This window comes from Plecotus auritus (genome assembly GCF_963455305.1).
Source record: "Plecotus auritus genome assembly, chromosome: X".
In the NCBI taxonomy this organism is placed as follows: domain Eukaryota; kingdom Metazoa; phylum Chordata; class Mammalia; order Chiroptera; family Vespertilionidae; genus Plecotus; species Plecotus auritus.
In genome coordinates this window covers 112,976,720-112,996,853 of record NC_137784.1, presented here as the reverse complement: position 1 = coordinate 112,996,853, position 20,134 = coordinate 112,976,720, and the positions used below count along the sequence as shown (strand labels likewise).

Here is a 20,134-nt window from a genome sequence, read left to right as displayed (position 1 = left end):
GATTGAGTGAACAACAAAGTGAATATATTTAACACTACAGACCATTGCACTTAAAAAGGGTTAAGATGGTAGATTTTATGTTGTTCATATTTACTACAATTAAGATTTTTTTAAAAGAAAGAAAAGATGGAGATGCTATTTTACACCACAGGCAGCAAATTCATATTGTAAATAAGTTTTAAGTAGAATTATAAGTGATAACATTAAAATGGATTTTTAACAGAAGTTGGGCTGTTTTGGTGACATCCCAGATCTTTAAAAGGATCAGTATTAGGGGATCATTAGGTTATCAATCAACCTAGCTTTTGGCACACAGGGAAGAAAGATTTCTGTCCTGGAAGGACCACAGCTCTGAGGGAATGAAATATTACTATCCTATATCATAAAAGCCTAATATGCTAAGTGTCTGGTCATCTGGTTGTCCATCAACCAATCAAAGCATAATATACTAATGATATGCTAAGGCTGCTCAGCCGCTCACTATGACATGCACTGACCACCAGGGGGCAGACAGTCGACCAGTCATTCAGTTGCTATGACATGCACTGACCATCAGGGTGCAGATGCTGCAACTGGTAGGTTAGCTTGCTGCTGGGGTCTGGCCGATTGGAACTGAGCGAGAGGGGCCAGACACAACCTGGAGCCCACCTGCAATCCCTCCCAGGCTGGCCAACCTCCCGCATCCCTCCCCACCCTGATCGTGCACCAGTGGGATCCCTCGGCCTGGCCTGCACCCTCTCACAATCCGGGAACACTCAGGGGATGTCAGAGAGCCGGTTTCAGCCCAATCCCACAGGCCAGGCTGAGGGATCCCACTGGTGCATGAATTCATGCACTGGGCCTCTATTGTTCCAATAAAATTAAAAGTCTGGAGTATGTCTATTTAATTACTCAATTTTAAAATAACATTACTTTAATATAAGGTTGTTGAAACAAAGTAATACTGTACAGAGCTTTGTAAAACAACCAAACCTAAGCAGTGCTATGTATTTAAGAATCTGAAATGACCTTTAATCATTATTTTATAGTTCAATATTTTCATGGCAGATGTTGACATTTTACCATTGTTCCAGAATCAAATGTCAAGTTATTCCTGTTCAGAATTTTTTTATTTACATTTTCAAAATATTCCATCTGCAGCTGTATTTATAAGTAAACTCTGCTTGCAAAAAGTTCAGCATTTCTAAGCAGATTTGTAAATAGGTTTGAAGAAGGACCTGCAAGCACTGGAGACCTGCCTGGGTTAATTAATTCTCTTTTCAGGTATTAGAGCTTACACAAGTAGGCCAGCTGGAGGTGAATGTTTCCTTTGAAAGTGGTAATTATACGCCTTTACCAATTGTTTGCTTTTTCACATCTCCCCCAGTCAAATTCCCCAGAATTCATAAATTAAGTATCTGGAGAGGTTTTTTTTTTTTGTCTTCCTGGAAAACTGAACATGCAGATGAGCTGAGATAATAATTCTGGGTAAAACAGATAGTGTGAAGGTCTGGATGATGCATACAAATAATTGCAAAGAGGGGACTGAGGGCTTCTGCTAAATATAGCTTATAGAAACTGCTATGGCATTGTGAATTGGTAATTATGCTACAATTCACATTGTCTTTTTTGCTGCTTCTGAGATGCTGTTCCCTAGGTTTTCACACTATGCACTTTTTTTTCCTGCAGAGTGATGGGGTAAATAGTTCTTTGCATCATCTAGCATTCATCAAATGAGGGGGCCAGCCCCTTTCCATTTCCAGGGGAGAGCATGGTGCCTCAGCACCAGCAGGGGGCGGTTAGGATGGGTGGGACTCAGCTGTGTGTCCACCTTGCAACTAGCTTTACTTCTCCCATGCTGACTTCATCCAGTAGATGGCATCCCCAGGCAGTTTGTTAAAGGAACCAAAGTTTTCAATCTTCCTTCTTGTTTAGGACTCAAGTTTGTCTGACAGACTCTCAGAGGAACTGGCCAGGCCTGCTCTTTGAAGTGGTGTGAGAGAGAAAGTTCTGTGTTCCAGGCTACTTATCAGAATGTTTGCATGGATTTAATGCAGATTTGAATCTTACTCCCACTAGTCTTTTCTTTATTGTTTAGACCTGTAAAGACTACAAGTTTCATGTGCTTCTCTCCTGCCATGCCTAAAATTATATTTATTTTACACTGTTGGTGTAGTGGAGCTCTATAAAGCTCCAGGACTGCAGTTACTTGATGTCTTCTCTCTTCCAGCTTTATCTACATACAAGGGAAAGACTATCTGGGGAACAGGTCAAGAATGACCTTTGCATGCCATGAGGTTGGGGGTTGTCTGATAGCACCTAATTGAGACACAGGTTAACAGCTTTCTCCACAGTAAAAGCAACAGGGATAAAGGAGCTGCTAATGTTGCTGACCAGTTCACAGTGACTTCTGCTTCACAGGTCAATGCTGCTTTGTGCCTCAGACTCATGGGGATTCCCTTTCTTATTTTGCCAGTCTGCTGTCTTGATGCCTCTAAAGAAGTAGGGAAAACCTGTGGGAATGTCTTCTCCCCATCTTGCTGTTCAGGAAGAAAGTATGTGGTGGTTCATAGACAGGATAGATTAACAAGGCTCTGACTGGCTTGTTGGTATGGAAGTTAGTCTAAAGGAAGAAAGAGTGGGAGGCCTTTGGCGTTAGTCCATGATGTGAAAGATGGGGTCAAACCTGAGCGGCCCTATTCCCACAAGCTCCTTCTTCATGGGTCTTTTACACCATAGATCCCATCCTATTGCTCCATTACAAAACTAGAGGCCTGGAGTTCCTGATGGTTTCCCTTCTTTTTTTTTTCCTCTTGCTATATGCAAAGCAAATTTATAGAAAGGGGAACTTGGGGTGACTGAATCTTGCCTTAATTGGTAGAATGAAAGGCTCAGAGAGATTTAAAAATATTTTAAATTCATTTTTAGAGAGAGACACATCGATGTGAGAGCAGAACATCAATCAGTTGCCTCCTGCAGGCCCCCTGCTGGGGATCAAGCCCACAGCGCAGGGATGTGCCCTGACCAAGAACGGAACCAACAATCTCTTGGGCACAGAAAGACACCCAATTGAGCCACACCAGCCAGTGCCACAGAGGAGATTTTGGGGGCTAGGTACCCAAAGAGTAATACTATCTATATTGATTTGGAGCAGGAGAGAAGCTGGTCTGTAAAGTTTCCCTGTTAATACCAACATCTTCTTCATAGACCTTTATTGCCTGGGGCCTGTGAGTTTCAGAGACCTTGTTTCCTCTCCTTTTGTGAGAGACTAAAAAAGAGCAGCTGCATTAGACCAAGATTCTATCCAGGATCCCACCTGTATTAGTCTGTTAGGGCTGCCATAGCAAAATACCAGTGCATAAATGGCTTAAAAAAATAAATAAAGAGCACCAGTGAAGTTACCTACATAGATAAACATAAAAGACAGTATATATGTATTTTTTGTTCATAAGTTATTTTTTTCTCCCAGCTGATTTAAAAGACAATTGCATAAAGCACTAATTATAAATCTGTCCATGGACATACAATGTATAAAGATGTAAAGCAAAAATGAAGGGAGAAGGAATAGAGTTTTATGAGAGCAAAGTTGTATGCTATTAAAATCAAGTCGATATTGTACAAACTAGATTACTATAAGCTAAGATGTTAATTGCAATCACCGGAGCAACCACTTAGAAAGTTATGTTGTTATGCCAAGCAGACAATACTAGGTTACTGTCTTTATATCTTCTCTCTGCCTGTAGCGTAATAAGCTCTCTCCCTTACCCGGTTCCCTGTGTTTTTCCTCCTGTGAAGTTAGAGCCATCACAGAGCTGAGGGTGTAGAGTGAGGAACATATTGTTTATTCTGCTTTATACGTATCTGAGGTAAAGGAACTCATTATACCCAATCCTGTATTAGTCACAGTCTATTTTTGTCTGAAGTGAACTAAAGTGTAAGGAATTCTTTTGTGGAATTATCTTTGCTTGGTGAGTCAGTTCTGGCTGGAAGAGTTGCCTTTCTGAGCCCTCTCGCCACCTCAGTCAGATTGGCCACACACAGGTCACATACAAACTATGTGTCCATAGTTTATAGCATGTCTATGAATGTAGTCATTCACTATTTTTTTTAATTTATTTTTATTTTTATGTTTATCCTCACCTGAGGATATTTTTTTACATTGCTTTTTAGAGAGAGTAGAAAGGAGGGAGGGCAGGAGAGAGAGAGAGAGAGAGAGAGAGAGAGAGAGAGAGATCAATTGATTGCCCCACATGTGCCCCAACCAGGGCCAGGGATGAACCTGCAACCCAGGTATGTGCCCTTGATTGGTAATTGAACCTGCGACCCTTTGGTATACAGGTTGATACTCTAACCACTGAGAAACACCCTTCTGGGATGTAATCATTCACTTTAAGGAGCCTGGGGACTAAAGAGGGATTTTCTTTTCTTTTTTTTTTGCCTTTTAAATTTTATTTAAATTTTTATTATTGAAAGTATTACATATGTCTCCTTCCCCCACACCCAGTGAACTCTGCTAGCCTGCTCCAGCCCCCCTCCTCACACACAACCCTCTCTCCTACCCAGGACATCACCCTACTGTCTGTGTACCAGTATACATATATGCATACAAATTCTTTTGGATGATCTCTTCCCACCCACCCACCTTCCTCCGCCATCCCTCTGAGGTGATACAGTCTGTTCCATGCTTAAAGAGGGATGTTCAGAGACTATCTATATAAGCTATATACGAGTCACAGCACAGCTTAGAAGAGTAGATGTACAGATTAGTCTGGATGTTTCATACTCTCCTTTACAGGCCTTACCTTTGTGCTGAAAACTGTTGTTGATATCACCTTTTTTTTTTATCTCTTTTTAAATTTTACTTGTCTCTTCCGTGTCCCTCAAATTCTGGGTAAGTGATTTTGATATTTTGTTCCCTCTAAAATAAATGTGCTTTCCAACCACAGCCAGCAGCACTCACATGCTGGATTACATTTAGAAAAGAAAGTTAAAAGTTTTGTTGTGTTCTCTTCCTTTCTTCTTTCTCAGCCTTCCTTCCCTTGTCTTCAGGCTTGGGATGCTGTCTCATTCCTTAGAACATCAGAGTGTGGACTCAGACTGTCTGTGATGAGCATCACAGAGAATCACACTGGGATCAGATAGAGCCAGAGACAGCCAGGAAGCAGGTAACACTTGGAAGCATTTGATGTAAAGGCCTCTGTTTTTCTTTACTACACAGATCTGGTGCAAAATCCAGTCCAGCAGACAAAATATGACCGTAATGGGCAACAGTGGCAATCACTGTTGGATGTAGGGATGGTCAATATCTGTGCCATAAGAAATGGGAGGCATCACCAGACAGGTGGGTTACTATTGCAGTGAGGAATCTGGTTAGATAACGTGAGAAGTCAAAGCAGGTTGACAGTAGGAAACTGTTAACAGGCGTCAAAGTATAGAGATGAATGATTTCAGTCTCTAGAAGGGGAGCCAACAAGGCTGATGTTGTGAGATCTAGGTAGGACACTAGAGTAAGGGGTTAGGATTAGGGAAGAAGTATAGATTCACTGACCAGAACTGGGGCCCGAGGAAGGCTTGAACCTTAGGACAAGTTGTGTACAGAGTGGTCAAGAGCACAACTTTGCAAACTTTCATTTATCTTGAACTTTCATCATGTGCTGGGTTCAGGCACTGGGCTCGGTTCTGGATATATAATGATGAATAAGAAACGATGAGTCTAGTCTTGCAAAGTTGGGAAATAAAAATAGACTCGCCTCAGCTCCATTACTCAATGTATGATGTTTGGCAAGTCACTGAAGTACTCTGTGACTCAGTTTTCTCGCTTATATTATAATGCTTTATAATTTTGTCAAGAAAAACCTTTCTATTTCTACTACAACTCTTTTCTTCTTTTTCTGAATTAGTGAAAATAGATATAATGTCACTCCTGCCTTCTCCCATGGTAGCCCTTATGTTCTTTGATCCTGTGAAGGTAGTTTAGTGCATTAGCCCTCAAATTCCTTTCTGGGAAGAGTAGAGAATATATCCTAGTTTGTTCCCAATCTGAGACACTACTAAGGGTGAGTGAATTAACTCCCTTGAGGACAGGAGGAACTCTTTTAGACACTTGGCCCAACTGGACTCTGATAAAAGATTTCTTTTCTTAGCTCACATCCAAAACACTTTTGCACAAGCCTGAGGAGAACAGACAGTTTATTTTCCTGATGATTGGCCAAAATGCATTGTTCTGACACTAAACTGTCTGGTGCTGCTTAATACTCAGCAATTTGGACTCATGTCTGATCCTTGATTCTGGAACCCTGCGTGCTTCTCAATGTCTGTAGCTTATACTAAAAATGTCTTTTACCTTACCTTTGTCATTTGTGAAATAGTCTTTTAGATTATTAGAGAAGAAGGGCCTTGATCAACCTCCAGGGCTAGACTATGACAAGAACTGGCATGTTGTTGGCCATGAAGGCAGAACTTAATTGAGAGTGTAGCTAGTAAAGACAGTGTACATAGTGGTTAAGAGCATCATTTTTTTGCATTGGGCAGACCTGGGTTTGAATGTGTGTTCTATTACTTACTTGCCTGTGATTTAGGACAATCACTGTTACCTTTTCTCCATGCTTCACTTTTCCTCACTTGTAAAATGAGCATGAGTAAAATATTACATATCTGAATGGATAAACAAATTGTGGTAGGGCCATAGAATGAAATACTATTCAGCAATATAAAAAGGAGTGGACTAAAATGGAAAATTTTATGTTATATATATTTTATCACAATTTAAAAATAAATAATGTATTATACCCAAAACCATGGAATTGTATACTAAACTGGGGAATTGTATGGTATGTGAATTATATCTCAATAAAACTGCTTAAAAAAAGAATGGATTATTGATACATACAACCACTTGTATGAATCTCAAAAAAATTATGTTGAGTGAGAGAAGTCAGACAAACAGGATATATACCATATTATTTTATTTATATAAAACTTTATTATATAGTACTAGAGGCCCAGTGCATGAAATTCGTGCATGAGGGGGGGTGTCCCTCAGCACAACCTGCACCCTCTCCAATCTGGGACCCCTTGAGGGATGTCCGACTGCCCATTTAGGCCCTCTCCAATTCGGGACATCCCTCTTACAATCCAGGACTGCTAGCTCCCAACTGTTCACCTGCCTGCCTGCCTGATTGCCCCTAACCACTTCTGCCTGCCAGCCTGATGACCCCCTAACCACTCCCTGGCCAGCCTGATTGACACCTAACTGCTCCCCTGCCGGCCTGGTGGCTCCCAACTGCTGTCCCCTGCAGGCCTGGTCACCCCCTAACTTCCCTCCCTTGCCAGCCTGGTCCCCCCCCAACTGCCCTCCCCTGTAGGCCTTGTCCCTCCCAACTTCCTCCCCTGCTGGCCTGGTCACCCCTAGCTGCCCTCCCCTGCAGGCCTGGTCCCCCCCAACTGCCCTCCCCTGCAGGCCATATTGTGGCAGCCATCTTGTGTCCACATAGGGGTAGCCATCTTTGAACACATGAGGGCGGCCATCTTGTGTGTTAGAATGATGGTCAATTTGCATATTACCTCTTTATTATATAGGATTATGCATACTAATCTATAAAAACAGAAAGTAGATAAATAGTTGTTTGGCAAGGGGATTGGAAGGGTCAGAAATGAGGGATTATAAAAGGGAGCAAGGAAATTTAGAGATAATGGATATGTTCATTATCTTAATTATTATGGTGATTTCACAGGTGTATACATTTGTCTAAGAGGATCAGATTTATACTTTAAATATGTACAGCTTATTGTATGTAAATTATACCTTTAAAAGCTACTTAAAAAATAGTACCTGTTTCATATGGCTGGTAAGAGATTGAAATCATTCTTGAGAGGGGAAGGAAGATGGCTGTCGACGGGAAGGCAGACTGCAAGATAGTGCGTGAGTGAGAGAACAAAGGGAGAATGTGTGGTCACACGGGGAGTGTTTGTTTCTGAGTTGAGGGACAGCTATACTCCAGGGGACTTTGGGGGATTGCCGGATGGGGTTCCCCTGACCAGGCAGCCTCCACTGCTGCTGGGATCCCTCCCAGAGCGAACAGCTCTGATGCAGAGACCACACCATCTTGAAGGGGAGAGTGGATGTTGTCAGAAGCCTGAAAATCCCGGGACTCTACAACAATGGCACCCAGCGAACAGCTGTGAACCCGGGAACACTGGTCCCCAAGTGGTGCGAGCATGCGGATTTGGAGGAGCTCTGTGCCTCCTCGCGGAAAGGTCAGATTTTGCCTGGGATAAGGTGAGGTCTGTGGTCTGGGCAGGAGAGAGAAACGCGCACGCGGGAGCTGGAGGATCCAGGGAAGTCTGCAACCAGAACAGGCCGCGGCCGTTAGGGTTGGTGTGATCCGCAAATGTGGAAGGGGATCCACAGGGCTGCTAACAGAAGGGAACTCTAAAAAGCAACCCACAGCTGAACTGGGCGCAAAAGGGCAGCCTAAAAAAAATTTTAACAGTGTTCCAGCTGCTTAGACCCAAGGGGAAAAAAGACTGCACAGAATTGCGCCGCAACGCCGGAGTTCACGCACTTACTCTGGCTCTTTTTTCTCTTTCTTTTCCTCTTTAAATCCATGCTTTTGGTTACTAAACCCAATACAAAGGATCACCCAATTGGGGACACTCTAAGAGACTGCAGGGGAAAGTTGTTTTTGTGGAACCTGGGGATAAGATTGGGGAATAACAATCAGAGAACCAGCTCTGGGGCAGCCCATTCCACCAAACAGGTATTAAGTGCCACAGGGAAAAAAAAATCTAAACACTAGCTAGAGAGGACCTATTGACCCAGAGGTCAATCCAGAAACACTGCCACCCAGGGGTTGAATCACAAATTGACTCTTTTGGAAACACAAATAAAGGAGTATAAGAAACAGAGAAGTACTGCCTGCTTAAAAATAAGGACTGTGGCTTACAACACTGAGGACCAGAGGAACGCAGGGAACTTCAATACTGTCCTGACTAGGAAACAGGCATGCCAAACAGAACAGTAGAGGAAGTGAATGACCTTCACTACTGCACATTTTTATTTTTATTTTTTTCATCTTTTACTTAAGAAACTAATTTTTTCTTTTTTTCCTCATTTGATTTTACCTTTTTAATTATTACATTTTTATTTTTAATTAGTATTATTACTACTATTATTTTACCTTTTTTTAAGTGTCATTTTATTTTCTCTTTATTTTATTTTGGGATTAGTGTTCTACATTCTATTTTCATCTTTCCTTCAGCATCATTTTACTCTATCTCAACTTTACCTTTATGCCAACACTCTCTTCCTCACTTTTACCCTTTTTTTCTCCTGTTTCTCTTACCCTATTCCTGCTTTAGATTTTTCCCTATTCCTTATTTTTACCCCCTGTTAAAATTTCACCCTACTTATATATCTAACTTCCAATCCCCTGCACTAAGTCCATACACACCTCTCTCTTCTCTTTCTTCACTATCCAAATTTTTTCTCTCTGTGTCCTTTTGTTGTTGTTTGCTTTTATGCTTGTTTGTGAGATTGTTTTGCTTTTTCTTTTTGTTTTTTTTTTGTTTGTTTTTTGTTTGTTTTTTGCTTCTGTTTTCCCTCACCTCACTTGATACTAGTTGTTGTTTGTAGTTTGCATTCATCTCTAGGTATTTGTTGTTGGCATTTGTTGGGATAAGTGGCTGTTCTATTATAGTTTTCTCCCCATATAAATAGTTTTTCCCCCTCTTCTTTTTTATTCTCTTTCTTTTCTCTCTTACTTTTCGTTCCTTTTCCCAATTTCATTTTTGCACTCCATTTTTTTCTCCTCTCTCTTTTTGTTTTTTACTTCTCTTCTTCTTTCTTTCTTATTCCCTCATTCTCTTTTATCTTGTGGTCACCTTTATTAGGGGTTATTAATATCATGAATACATTTCTGTTCAGTGCCTTGTGCATTGTGCCTTGTTGTGTTGTATTTTGTGCCTTTAAATCAATGCAAGAGAGAGAGAGCTACATAATCACACACCCAGAGAAGAGAGATCATGGGGAGACAAAGAAACAGCTCACAAATGAAAGAAAAGCAGGCATCACCAGAAAAGGAAGTAAACAAAATGGAATCAAGTAACCTGTCAGAGAAAGAATTCAGAGAAATGGTCATAAGAAGGATGAAAAGGATGGAAGACAAATTCAACAATATGTGTAAGAACCAAGAGGAAATGAAGAAGAACAAAGAAGAAATGAAAAATGACATCGCTGCTATAAAGAACTCAATAGAAAGCATCAACAGTAGAATAGAAGAAACAGAGGACTGCATCAGTGAGCTAGAAGACAAGGCAGGAAAAAATACCCAAGCAGAGCAGGTTCTAGGAAAAAAAATTAAAAACGAGGAGAAGAGCCTAAGAGAACTTTGGGACAACACGAAATGAAACAACATCCACATAGTAGGGATTCCAGAAGGAGAGGAAACTGAGCAAGGAATAGAAAAACTGTGTGAAGAAATAATGACAGAAAACTTCCCTGATATAGGGAAGAAAAAACTCACACAAATCCAAGAAGCTCACAGAATCTCAAACAAAATGAACCCTAAGAGACCGATGCTAAGACACGTTATAATTAAATTGGCAAACACCAACGACAAGGTAAGAATTTTAAAAGCGGCCAGATAGAGACAGAAAGTTACCTACAAAGGATCCCCCATCAGACTAGCTACTGATTTCTCAACAGAAACACATCAAGCAAGGAGGGAATGGAATGAAATATACAAAGTCATGCAAAGGAAGGGTCTGAATCCAAGAATACTATACCCAGCTATCAATCAAAATTGAGGATGAAATCAGGAGCTTCACAGACAAAAAAGGACTAAGGGAGTATATTACCACCAAACCAGCAACGAAAGAAATGCTAAAGGGTCTGCTGTAAAAAGAAGAAATAGGAAGCAAAGAAGGAACACAGGGGTAAAGAATAAAAATGGCAACAAACAAGTACCTATTAATAATAACTTTAAATGTAAATGGATTAAATGCCCCAATCAAAAGACATAGCGTAACTGAGTGAATAAGAAAACATGACCCATATACCTACTGTATACAGGAAACCCACGTCAGAAAAAAAGACACATACAGATGGTGAATGGATGGAAAAAGGTTTTTCAGATGAATGGAAATGAAAAAAAAGCTGGGGGAGCAATACTTATATCTGACAAAATAGATCTCAAAGTAAAGGACATAAAAAGAGATAAGGAAGGCTACTTCATAATACTAAAGGGAGCAATACAACAAGAAGAAATAACTCTGATAAACATATACGCACCCAATACAGGAGCACCCAAATACATAAAAAAACTTCCGGAGGATATCAAGGGAGAGATTGACAGCAATACAATCATAGTAGGGGACTTTAATACCCCACTATCACCATTGGACAAATTTCTAAACAAAAAATCAGTAAAGAAACATCAATCCTAAATGACTCACTAGATCAGATGGAATTAATTGACATCTTTAGAACATTTCACCCCAAAGCCACAGAATACACATTCTTCTCAAGTGCACATGGGTCATTTTCAAAGATAGACCATATATTGGGTCACAGGCAAAGTCTCTTCAAATTCAAGAAGATAGAAATCATATCAAGCATCTTCTCAGATCACAATGACATAAAACTGGAAATCAACTACAACAAAAACAATCCGAAAAAATCAAACACATGGAGACTAAATAGCATGCTATTAAACAAGGACTGGGTTACTAGAGAGATCAAAGAAGAAATAAAAAACATCATGGCAACAAACAACAATGAAAATACAACAATTCAAAATCTATGGGACACAGTGAAAGCAGTCTTGAGAGGGAAGTTCATAGCTCTACAAGCCTACTGCATAAAACAAGAAACAATGGTACTAAATTACCTAACACTACAACTCTAAGAGTTAGAACGAGAGCAACAAGAAAAGCCCAGTGTAAGCAGAAGGAAGGAAATAATAAAGATCAGAGTGGAGATAAATGACATAGAGACCAAAGAAACAATACAAAAGATCAACAAAACCAAGAGTTGGTTCTTTTAAAGGATAAACAATATTGATGAACCTCTAGCCAGGCTCACCAAGAAGCAAAGAGAGAGGACCCAAATAAACAAAATCAGAAATGAAAGCAGTGAAATAACAACAGACCCCACCGAAATACAAAGGATTGTTTAAAAATACTATGAACAACTCTATTCCAACAAACTAGACAACCTGAAGGAAATGGACATATTCCTAGAAAAATACAGCCTTCCAAAACTCAATCAGGAAGAATCTAAAACTCAATAGGACAATAACTATGGAAGAAATGGAAGCAGTCATCAAAAAGCTTCCAGAAAACACAAGCCTGGGGCCAGACAGCTTCACAGGGGAGTTTTACCAAACATTCAAGAAAGAACTAAAACCTATCCTCCTCAGACTATTCCAAAAAATTCAAGAGGAAGGAACACTTCCAAGCTCATTCTATGAAGCCAGCATCACCCTAATACCAAAACCAGATAAAGACAACACAATGAAAGAGAATTACAGGCCAATATCCCTCACGAACATAGATGCCAAAATCCTCAACAAAATTCTAGCAAATCGGATCCAGCAGTACATGAGAAAGATCATACACCATGCCCAAGTAGGATATATCCAAGGAATGGAAGGATGGTACAATATCCGCAAATCAATTAACGTGATACATCACATAAAGAAATTGAGAGATAAAAGCCACATAGTGATATCAATTGATGCAGAAAAAGCATTTGACAAAATCCAAGACCCTTTCTTCATAAAAACTTTCAGCAAGGTGGGAATAGAAGGATCAGACCTCAACATCATAAAAACCATATATAACAAACCCACAGCTAACATCATACTCAATGGGCAAAAACTAAAACCATTTTCCCTAAGAACAGGAACAAGAAAGGGATACCCGCTTTCACCACTCCTGTTCAACATAGTATTGGAAGTGCTAGCCACAGCAATCTGACAACAAGAAGAAATAAAGGTCATCCAAATTGGAAAAGAAGAAGTAAAACTGTCCTTATTCACAGATGACATGATACTGTACATACAAAACCCTAAAGACTCCATCAAAAAATTTTTAGACTTAATAAATGAATTTGGCAATGTAGCAGGATACAAAATTAATGCCAAGAAATCTATGGCATTTCTATACACCAATAATGAACTGACAGAAAGAGAGACTAAAATAGCAATCCCATTTACCATCACACCAAAAAAATTAAGATACCTAGGAATAAACTTAACTAAGGAGGTAAAAGACCTATACGCAGAAAACTACAGGACACTGAAAAAGGAGATAAAGGAAGACATAAACAGATGGAAGAACATACCGTGTTCATGGATTGGTAGAATCAACATCATTAAAATGTTCATACTACACAAAGCAATCTATAGATTCAACGCACTCCCCATTGAAATACCAATGGCATATTTCACAGACCTTGAACGAACTCTCCAAAAATTCATCTGGAATAAAAAAAGACCTTGAATATCTGCAGAAATCCTGAGAAAGAAGAACAAAGTAGGTGAGATCTCAATACCAGATTTCAAGCTGTATTACATAGCCACTGTTCTCAAAACTGCCTGGTACTGGCACAAGAACAGACATATAGAACAATGGAATAGAATAGAGAACCCAGACATCGACCCAAAACACTATGCTCAATTAATATTTGACAAAGGAAGCAAGAGCATACAATGGAGTCAAGACAGTCTCTTCAATAAAAGGTGTTGGGAAAACTGGACTGATACATTAAAAAAAAGAAACTAGACCACCAACTTACACCATACACAAAAATAAACTCAAAATGGATAAAGGACTTAAATGTAAGATTGGAAAACATAAAAATACTAGAGGAATAAACAGGCAGCAAAATCTCAGACATTTGCCGAAGCAATATCTTCACCGATACAGCTCCTAGGACAATAGAAACTAAAGAGAAAATAAACAAATGGGACTACATCAAAATGAAAAGCTTCTGCACAGCAAGAGAAACCATCAACAAAACAAGAAACCCCACTGCATGGGAAAACATATTTGCCACTGTTATCTCCGATAAGGGTTTAATCTCCAACATTTACAGGGAACTCATACAACTTAACAAAAGTAAGATAAACAACCCAATCAAAAAAATGGGCAACGAACCTAAATAGATACTTTTCGAAAGAGGACATAAGGAAGGCCCAGAGATATATGAAAACATGCTCAAGTCACTAATCATCTGAGAGATTCAAATCAAAACGCCTATGCGGTACCATCTCACACCTGTCAGAATGGGTATCATCAACAAATCAACAAAGGACAAGTGCTGGCAAGGATGCGGAGAAAAAGGAACCCTTGTGCACTACTAGTGGGAATGCAGACTGGTGCAGCCATTGTGGAGAACCGTATGGAATTTCCTAAAGAAAAACTAAAAATGGAACTCCCATTTGACCCAGTAATCCCACTTCTGGGAATATATCCCAGGAAACTAGAAACACCAATCAGAAAGGATATATGCACCCCTATGTTCATAGCGGCACAATTCACCATAGCTAAGATTTGGAAACAGCCTAAATGCCCATCAGCAGTTGAGTGGATTAATAAACTGTGGTACATCTACACAATAGAATACTATGCTGCTTTAAAAAAGAAGGAATTCTTACCATTTGCAGCAGCATGGATGGAACTGGAGAGCATTACGCTGAGTGAAATAAGCCAGTCAGTGAAAGAAAAATACCACACGATCTCACTCATTTATGGACAATAAAGAACATTATAACCTGATGAACAAAAAGATAGATACAGAGGCAAAGAAGCATCAAACCAACTGTCAAATTACAGAGGGAAGTTTGGGGGGGTGGGCAGGTAAGAGATCAACCGAAGAACTTGTATGCATGCATATAAGCATAACCAATTGATGCAAGACACTGGGGGGTGAGGGCATGTATGGGAGTGGGGTGGGGGGAGCAATGGGGAGATATAGACACATGTAATACCTTAATCAATAAAAAATTGAAAAGAAATAAAATTAAAATTAAAAATATGGATGAGAAAACAAAAAACAATCAGATATACAAATGGCCAATAAGCACACGAAAAGATGCTCAACATCATTATCTATCAAGGAAATGAAATTAAAAACCACAATGAGATACTACTTCAAACCCACTAACATAATTCTAATAAAGAGAGAGATAAGAACAAGTGTTGGCCAGTATGTGAAGAAATTGGAACCATTGTACTAGTATATTATTTGTGGGAATGATTCTAGAAAACAGTTTAGTGGTTCCTCAAAAAATTAAACATCATTAACTTATGACTCACTCTTAGGTATATACCCAGGAGAATTGAAAACATAAGCCCACCCAAAAACTCATACAGAAATTTTCACAGTAGGATTATTCATAATAGTCCAAAATGGAAATAACTGAAATGCCAATTAACTGATGAATGGATAAACAAAATATTGTACTGTACATCCATACAATGGGATATAGTCATCCATAAAAATAAATGAAGTACTGATACATGCTACAACGTTGATGAACCTTCAAAGCCTTATGCTAAGTGAAAGAAGCTAGTCACAAAAGATCACATATCCAGAATAGGCAAATCCATAGCAACAGAAAATACATTGGTGGTTGCCTAGAGCTAGAGTGCTTAGGTTGAAATGGAAAATGACTGGTAATGGGTACAGAGTTTCTTTTTGAAGTGATTAATATATTCTGAAATTTAAGACTGGTGATGTTTGCACAACTCTATGAATATACTAAAAACTGCTGGATTGTACACTATAAAATTATGGGTATCTTATGGTATGTGAATTATGTCTCAATCAAGCTGTTATTTAAAAGAGTAAATCATGCAAAAAGTATTTATTATTTTCTCTCTATTTGTATTGGGCTTAGTGCCCCTAAAGCCAGGATCTCGTACTTAGTAATTTGAATAGAGAACATTTCCATCCAGAAAAATATTTTAAATTTTTGTTGAACATGTTGGAAGAATGAATGAATGGAGGACTAAAAACTTATTTGTCATAAAGTTACTTTCAGAATATTAAGTTTCTTGTAGCCTAAACCTTTGTTGCTCAAACTGTGGTCCAGCAGCATGAGCACCACCTGGGAACTTGTTACAAATGCAGAATCACAGGTCCCATGGAGACTTACTGAATCAGAATCTGCATTTAAACAAGATCCACAGGTGTTTGGCATGCACATTACTGTATGAGAAGCACTAGCTGGAAGGTTAGCAGGATGACTTCATGACACTTTAATTTGCCTTGTAATCAGTCTGTGAGATGGTGGCAGCATATTTAATATTGTATTATGTTGAATATTCTATATATAGATTAATGATAGATGTAATCATGATCTTAAAAATTGAAAATGATTCCACTTTAGTAAAATTTCTATCCTTACTTTTAATATATTACTTTCCCTAGCCCTTTGTAAAATCCTATAATACATTTCTTTTCAATGATAATATTTCAGTGGTAATCTGTCATTATAATGATGACTATTTGCACATTTCAAGAAGACACACTGAGTCTACTTTTAAAAATTCTTGGACTTTTATATTAAAAGTATGGATGCACATTTGAGACAGCTTGGAAGGATCTGGAGAGTATTATGCTAAGTGAAATAAACCAGTTGGAGAAAGATAAGTTTCACATGATCTCACTCATATGTGGAATCTAATGAACAATATAAACTAATGAACAAAATAGATCCAGAGACATAAAAGCATAGAACAGGCCTGGCCGACATGGCTCAGTGGTTGAGCCTTGACCTAGGAGCCAGGAGGTCATGGTTCAAATCCCAGTCAGGCCATATGCATGGATTGCAGGCTTGATCCCCAGTGTGGGGTTTACAGGAGGCAGCCAATCAATGCTGTCTTTCCCTCTCCCTTCTTCTCTGAAATCAATAAAAAATATATATATATTTTTTAAAAGCATGGAACCGATTGATGAATCTCAGAGGGAAGGTGGGGTTGGAGAGGGTGAGGAGAGATTAACCAGGAGGAACTTATATGCATATATTTATAGCTCATGGACATAGACAATAGTGTGGTGAAGGCCTGGGAGGGGCAGGTGTGCAGTGGATGGGGGTCAATGGGGAAAAACCAAAGGGGACATCTGTAAAACTTTCAAAAATAAAGACAAAACGTATGGATACAAAGATAATTTGTAGTTTTAACTTAAACTCAGCTGTAAGGGGAAATATTTAGTATTTACTGTATTATTTGTTTAGTATGCCAAGTAGGTGCATTATATTACAGTTAGAAGCCATTCATTTTCAATGGATTGTGTCCTTATTTCCCCCCCCCCCCCTGGGTGAAGTTTATTGAGGAAGGGAGGGGCAGGCCAGGGCAGGGAGAGGAGGCTCTAGGAAGCTGAGTCGGAGGCCTCTGAGCTGTCCTTGACGTCGGTGCTCTCTGTGGTCTCGCTGACCTCGCTGAGGTCCTTGCTGTCACCACCGCTGTCCTCAGCAGCCAGGCCCTTCTCCTCACGACCCGGCTCTCCGGAGCTGGGCAGTGAGTTGCCCTTGCCCTCCGCCTTGTTCTCGATGGCGCCCAGCACTGTGTGCCTGCCCTTTTCCTTCAGCTCCAGGTGCCGCCTCAGCTCATCGGCCATCTGGGTGAGATCCCGCTTCATGGCATAAGCATCTTCCCCATCTGCATAGTATTTGGGTTCCACTTCACTGATCTGAAAGTTGAGGGTGTTGGAATAGAGGTGCAGGGCGGCCCGGTTACTCTTCCTGACATGCAGGGAGACGTATTTGGCATTGAAGTTCTCGATCATGGCTTGGGAGGCCTGGTCCATCAGCTTCTGAGCCAGGCCAAGGCACCGGTGGGAACGCTTCACAGCCAGTGAAGTGATATGTCCGTGAGGCACATCATCTGGGTCCTCTTCCATTTTTGCCAGGACATACCCCACAATCTTCCCATTCTCATCCTCAGCGATGTAAGAGAGCTGGGGCCAGGAGAGGCCATGGTAGAAGTAGTACTTCATTTGGTAGTTCTCTGGCAGGCACAGCAGGTTGCAGTGCTGCATGTTCATCAGGTCCTCTGGCCTTGCATTGCGGATGTTCATGACGGCGACGAGGATGGCGGCTCCCAGCGGATCGTGAACGCACAGTCAGCTGCTGCTGGCCGGACCGGGCTGGGGCTCGGGCTGAAGCGGGGGCCAGGTTTGGGCTCGCCGGATTGTGTCCTTATTAAATCACTATATTACATTTTAAATTTCATGGGACTGCTCTTTCATTTATATAGAAAATAAGATAAAAATGACAGATTAGGTACATTAATTTGAGCAATATTTGATAACTATACACTGAGTGGCCAGATTATTATGATGTCTGAACACATAATAATCTGGCCACTCAGTGTATATCCTCCTATCTAATAAAAGAATAATATGCAAATTGACCATCACTCCAACACACATGATGGCTGCCCCCATATGGTCAAAGATGACTGCCCCCATGTGGACACAAGATGGCCGCCACAAGATGGCCAGCAGGGGAGGGCAGTTGGGAGGGACCAGGTCTTCAAGGGAGGGCAATTGGGAGCAATCAAATCTGCAGGGGAGGGCAGTTAGGGGTGACCAGGCCAGCAGAGGAGGGAAGTTGGGGGCGACCGGGCCTGCAGGGAAGGGCAGTTGGGGGAACCCAAGCCTGCAGGGGAGAGCAGTTGGGGGGGACCAGGCCTGCAGGGGAGGGCAGTTAGGGGTGACCAGGCCTGCAGGGGAGGGCAGTTAGGGGCAAACAGGCTGGCAGGGGAACAGTTAGGCATCAATCAGGCTGGCAGGGGAGTGGTTAGGGGGTGATCAGGCTGGCAGGCAGAAGCGGTTAGGGGCAATCAGGAAGGCAGGCAGGCGAGCAGTTGGGAGTCAGCAGTCCTGGATTGTGAGAGGGATGTCCGACTGCCCGTTTAGGTCCAATCCTACCGGGATCAGGCCTAAACTGGCAGTCGGACATCCCTCGAGGGGTCCCAGATTGGAGAGATTGCAGGCTGGGCTGAGGGACACGAATTTTGTGCACCAGGCCTCTAGTATATAATAAAATGATAATATGCAAATTGTCTCCTCAACTAGGAGTTCGACCAGTAGGCAGGCCGGCCAACCACCCATGTCCCCTCCCCCTGGCCAGGCTGGCTGGACCCCACCCATGCACGAATTCATGCACTGGGCCTCTAATATATGTATACACACACACATACACACACACACACTAGACCCCTCGAGGGATGTCCAACTGCCCGGGCAGTCGGAAATCCCTCTCACAATCCAGGACTGCTGGCTCCCAACTGCTCGCCTGCCTGCCTTCCTGAATGCCTCTAACCGCTTCTGCCTGCCAGCCTGATCACCCCCTAATCACTCCCCTGCCAGCCTGATTGATGCCTAACTGCTCCCCTGCCAGCCTGTTTTCCCCTAACTGCCCTCCCCTGCAGGCCTGGTCACCCCTAACTGCCCTCCCCTGCAGGCCTAGTCCCTCCCAACTGCTCTCCCCTGCAGGCCTGGTCACCCCTAACTGCTCTCCCCTGAAGGCCTGGGTCCCCCCCAACTGCCCTTCCCTGCAAGCCTGGTCACCCCTAACTGCCCTCCCCTGAAGGCCTGGGTCCCCCCCAACTGCCCTTCCCTGCAGGCCTGGTCACCCCTAACTGCTCTCCCCTGAAGGCCTGGGTCCCCCCCAACTGCCCTTCCCTGCAAGCCTGGTCACCCCTAACTGCCCTCCCCTGCAGGCTTGATTGCCCACAACTGCCCTCCCTTGCAGGCCTGGTCCCTCCCAACTGCCATCCCCTGCTGGCCATCTTGTGGCGGCCATATTGTGTCCACATGGGGGCAGGATCTTTGACCACATGGGGGCAGCCATCTTGTGTGTTGGAGTGATGGTCAATCTGCATATTACTCTTTTATTAGATAGGATAGAGGCCTGGTGCATGGGTGGAGGCCAGCTGGTTTGCCTGAAGGGTGTCCTGGATCGGGGTGGGGGTTCCCTTGGGGCATGGGGCGGCCTGGGCGAGGGGCCTGTGGTGGTTTGCAGGCCGGCCACGTCACCTGGCAACCCAAGTGGAGGCCCTGGTATCTGGGGTTTATTTATCTTCTACAATTGAAACTTTGTAGCCTGGAGCAGAGCCAAGCCTTCTGCTTGCTCTGTGG

General features: G+C 41.8%; 2 protein-coding genes across 2 annotated transcripts in view; one reads left to right on the top strand and one right to left on the bottom strand.

Annotated features, from left to right (window-relative positions):
* GPC3 (glypican 3) overlaps positions 1-20,134 on the top strand; it is a 658,140-nt gene that overhangs the window by 91,991 nt on the left and 546,015 nt on the right. The window lies entirely within an intron of this gene.
* On the bottom strand, positions 17,329-18,160 carry LOC308240634 (N-alpha-acetyltransferase 10-like). Its single transcript, XM_080653969.1, has one exon. It carries the CDS (start codon positions 18,065-18,067, stop codon positions 17,360-17,362), a length of 708 nt encoding a protein of 235 aa, XP_080510095.1. The 5' UTR covers positions 18,068-18,160; the 3' UTR covers positions 17,329-17,359.

Excerpts from the sequence above, each read along its gene's own strand:
- LOC308240634 (XM_080653969.1), bottom strand. The coding sequence starts at position 18,067 with ATGAACATCCGCAATGCAAGGCCAGAGGACCTGATGAACATGCAGCAC.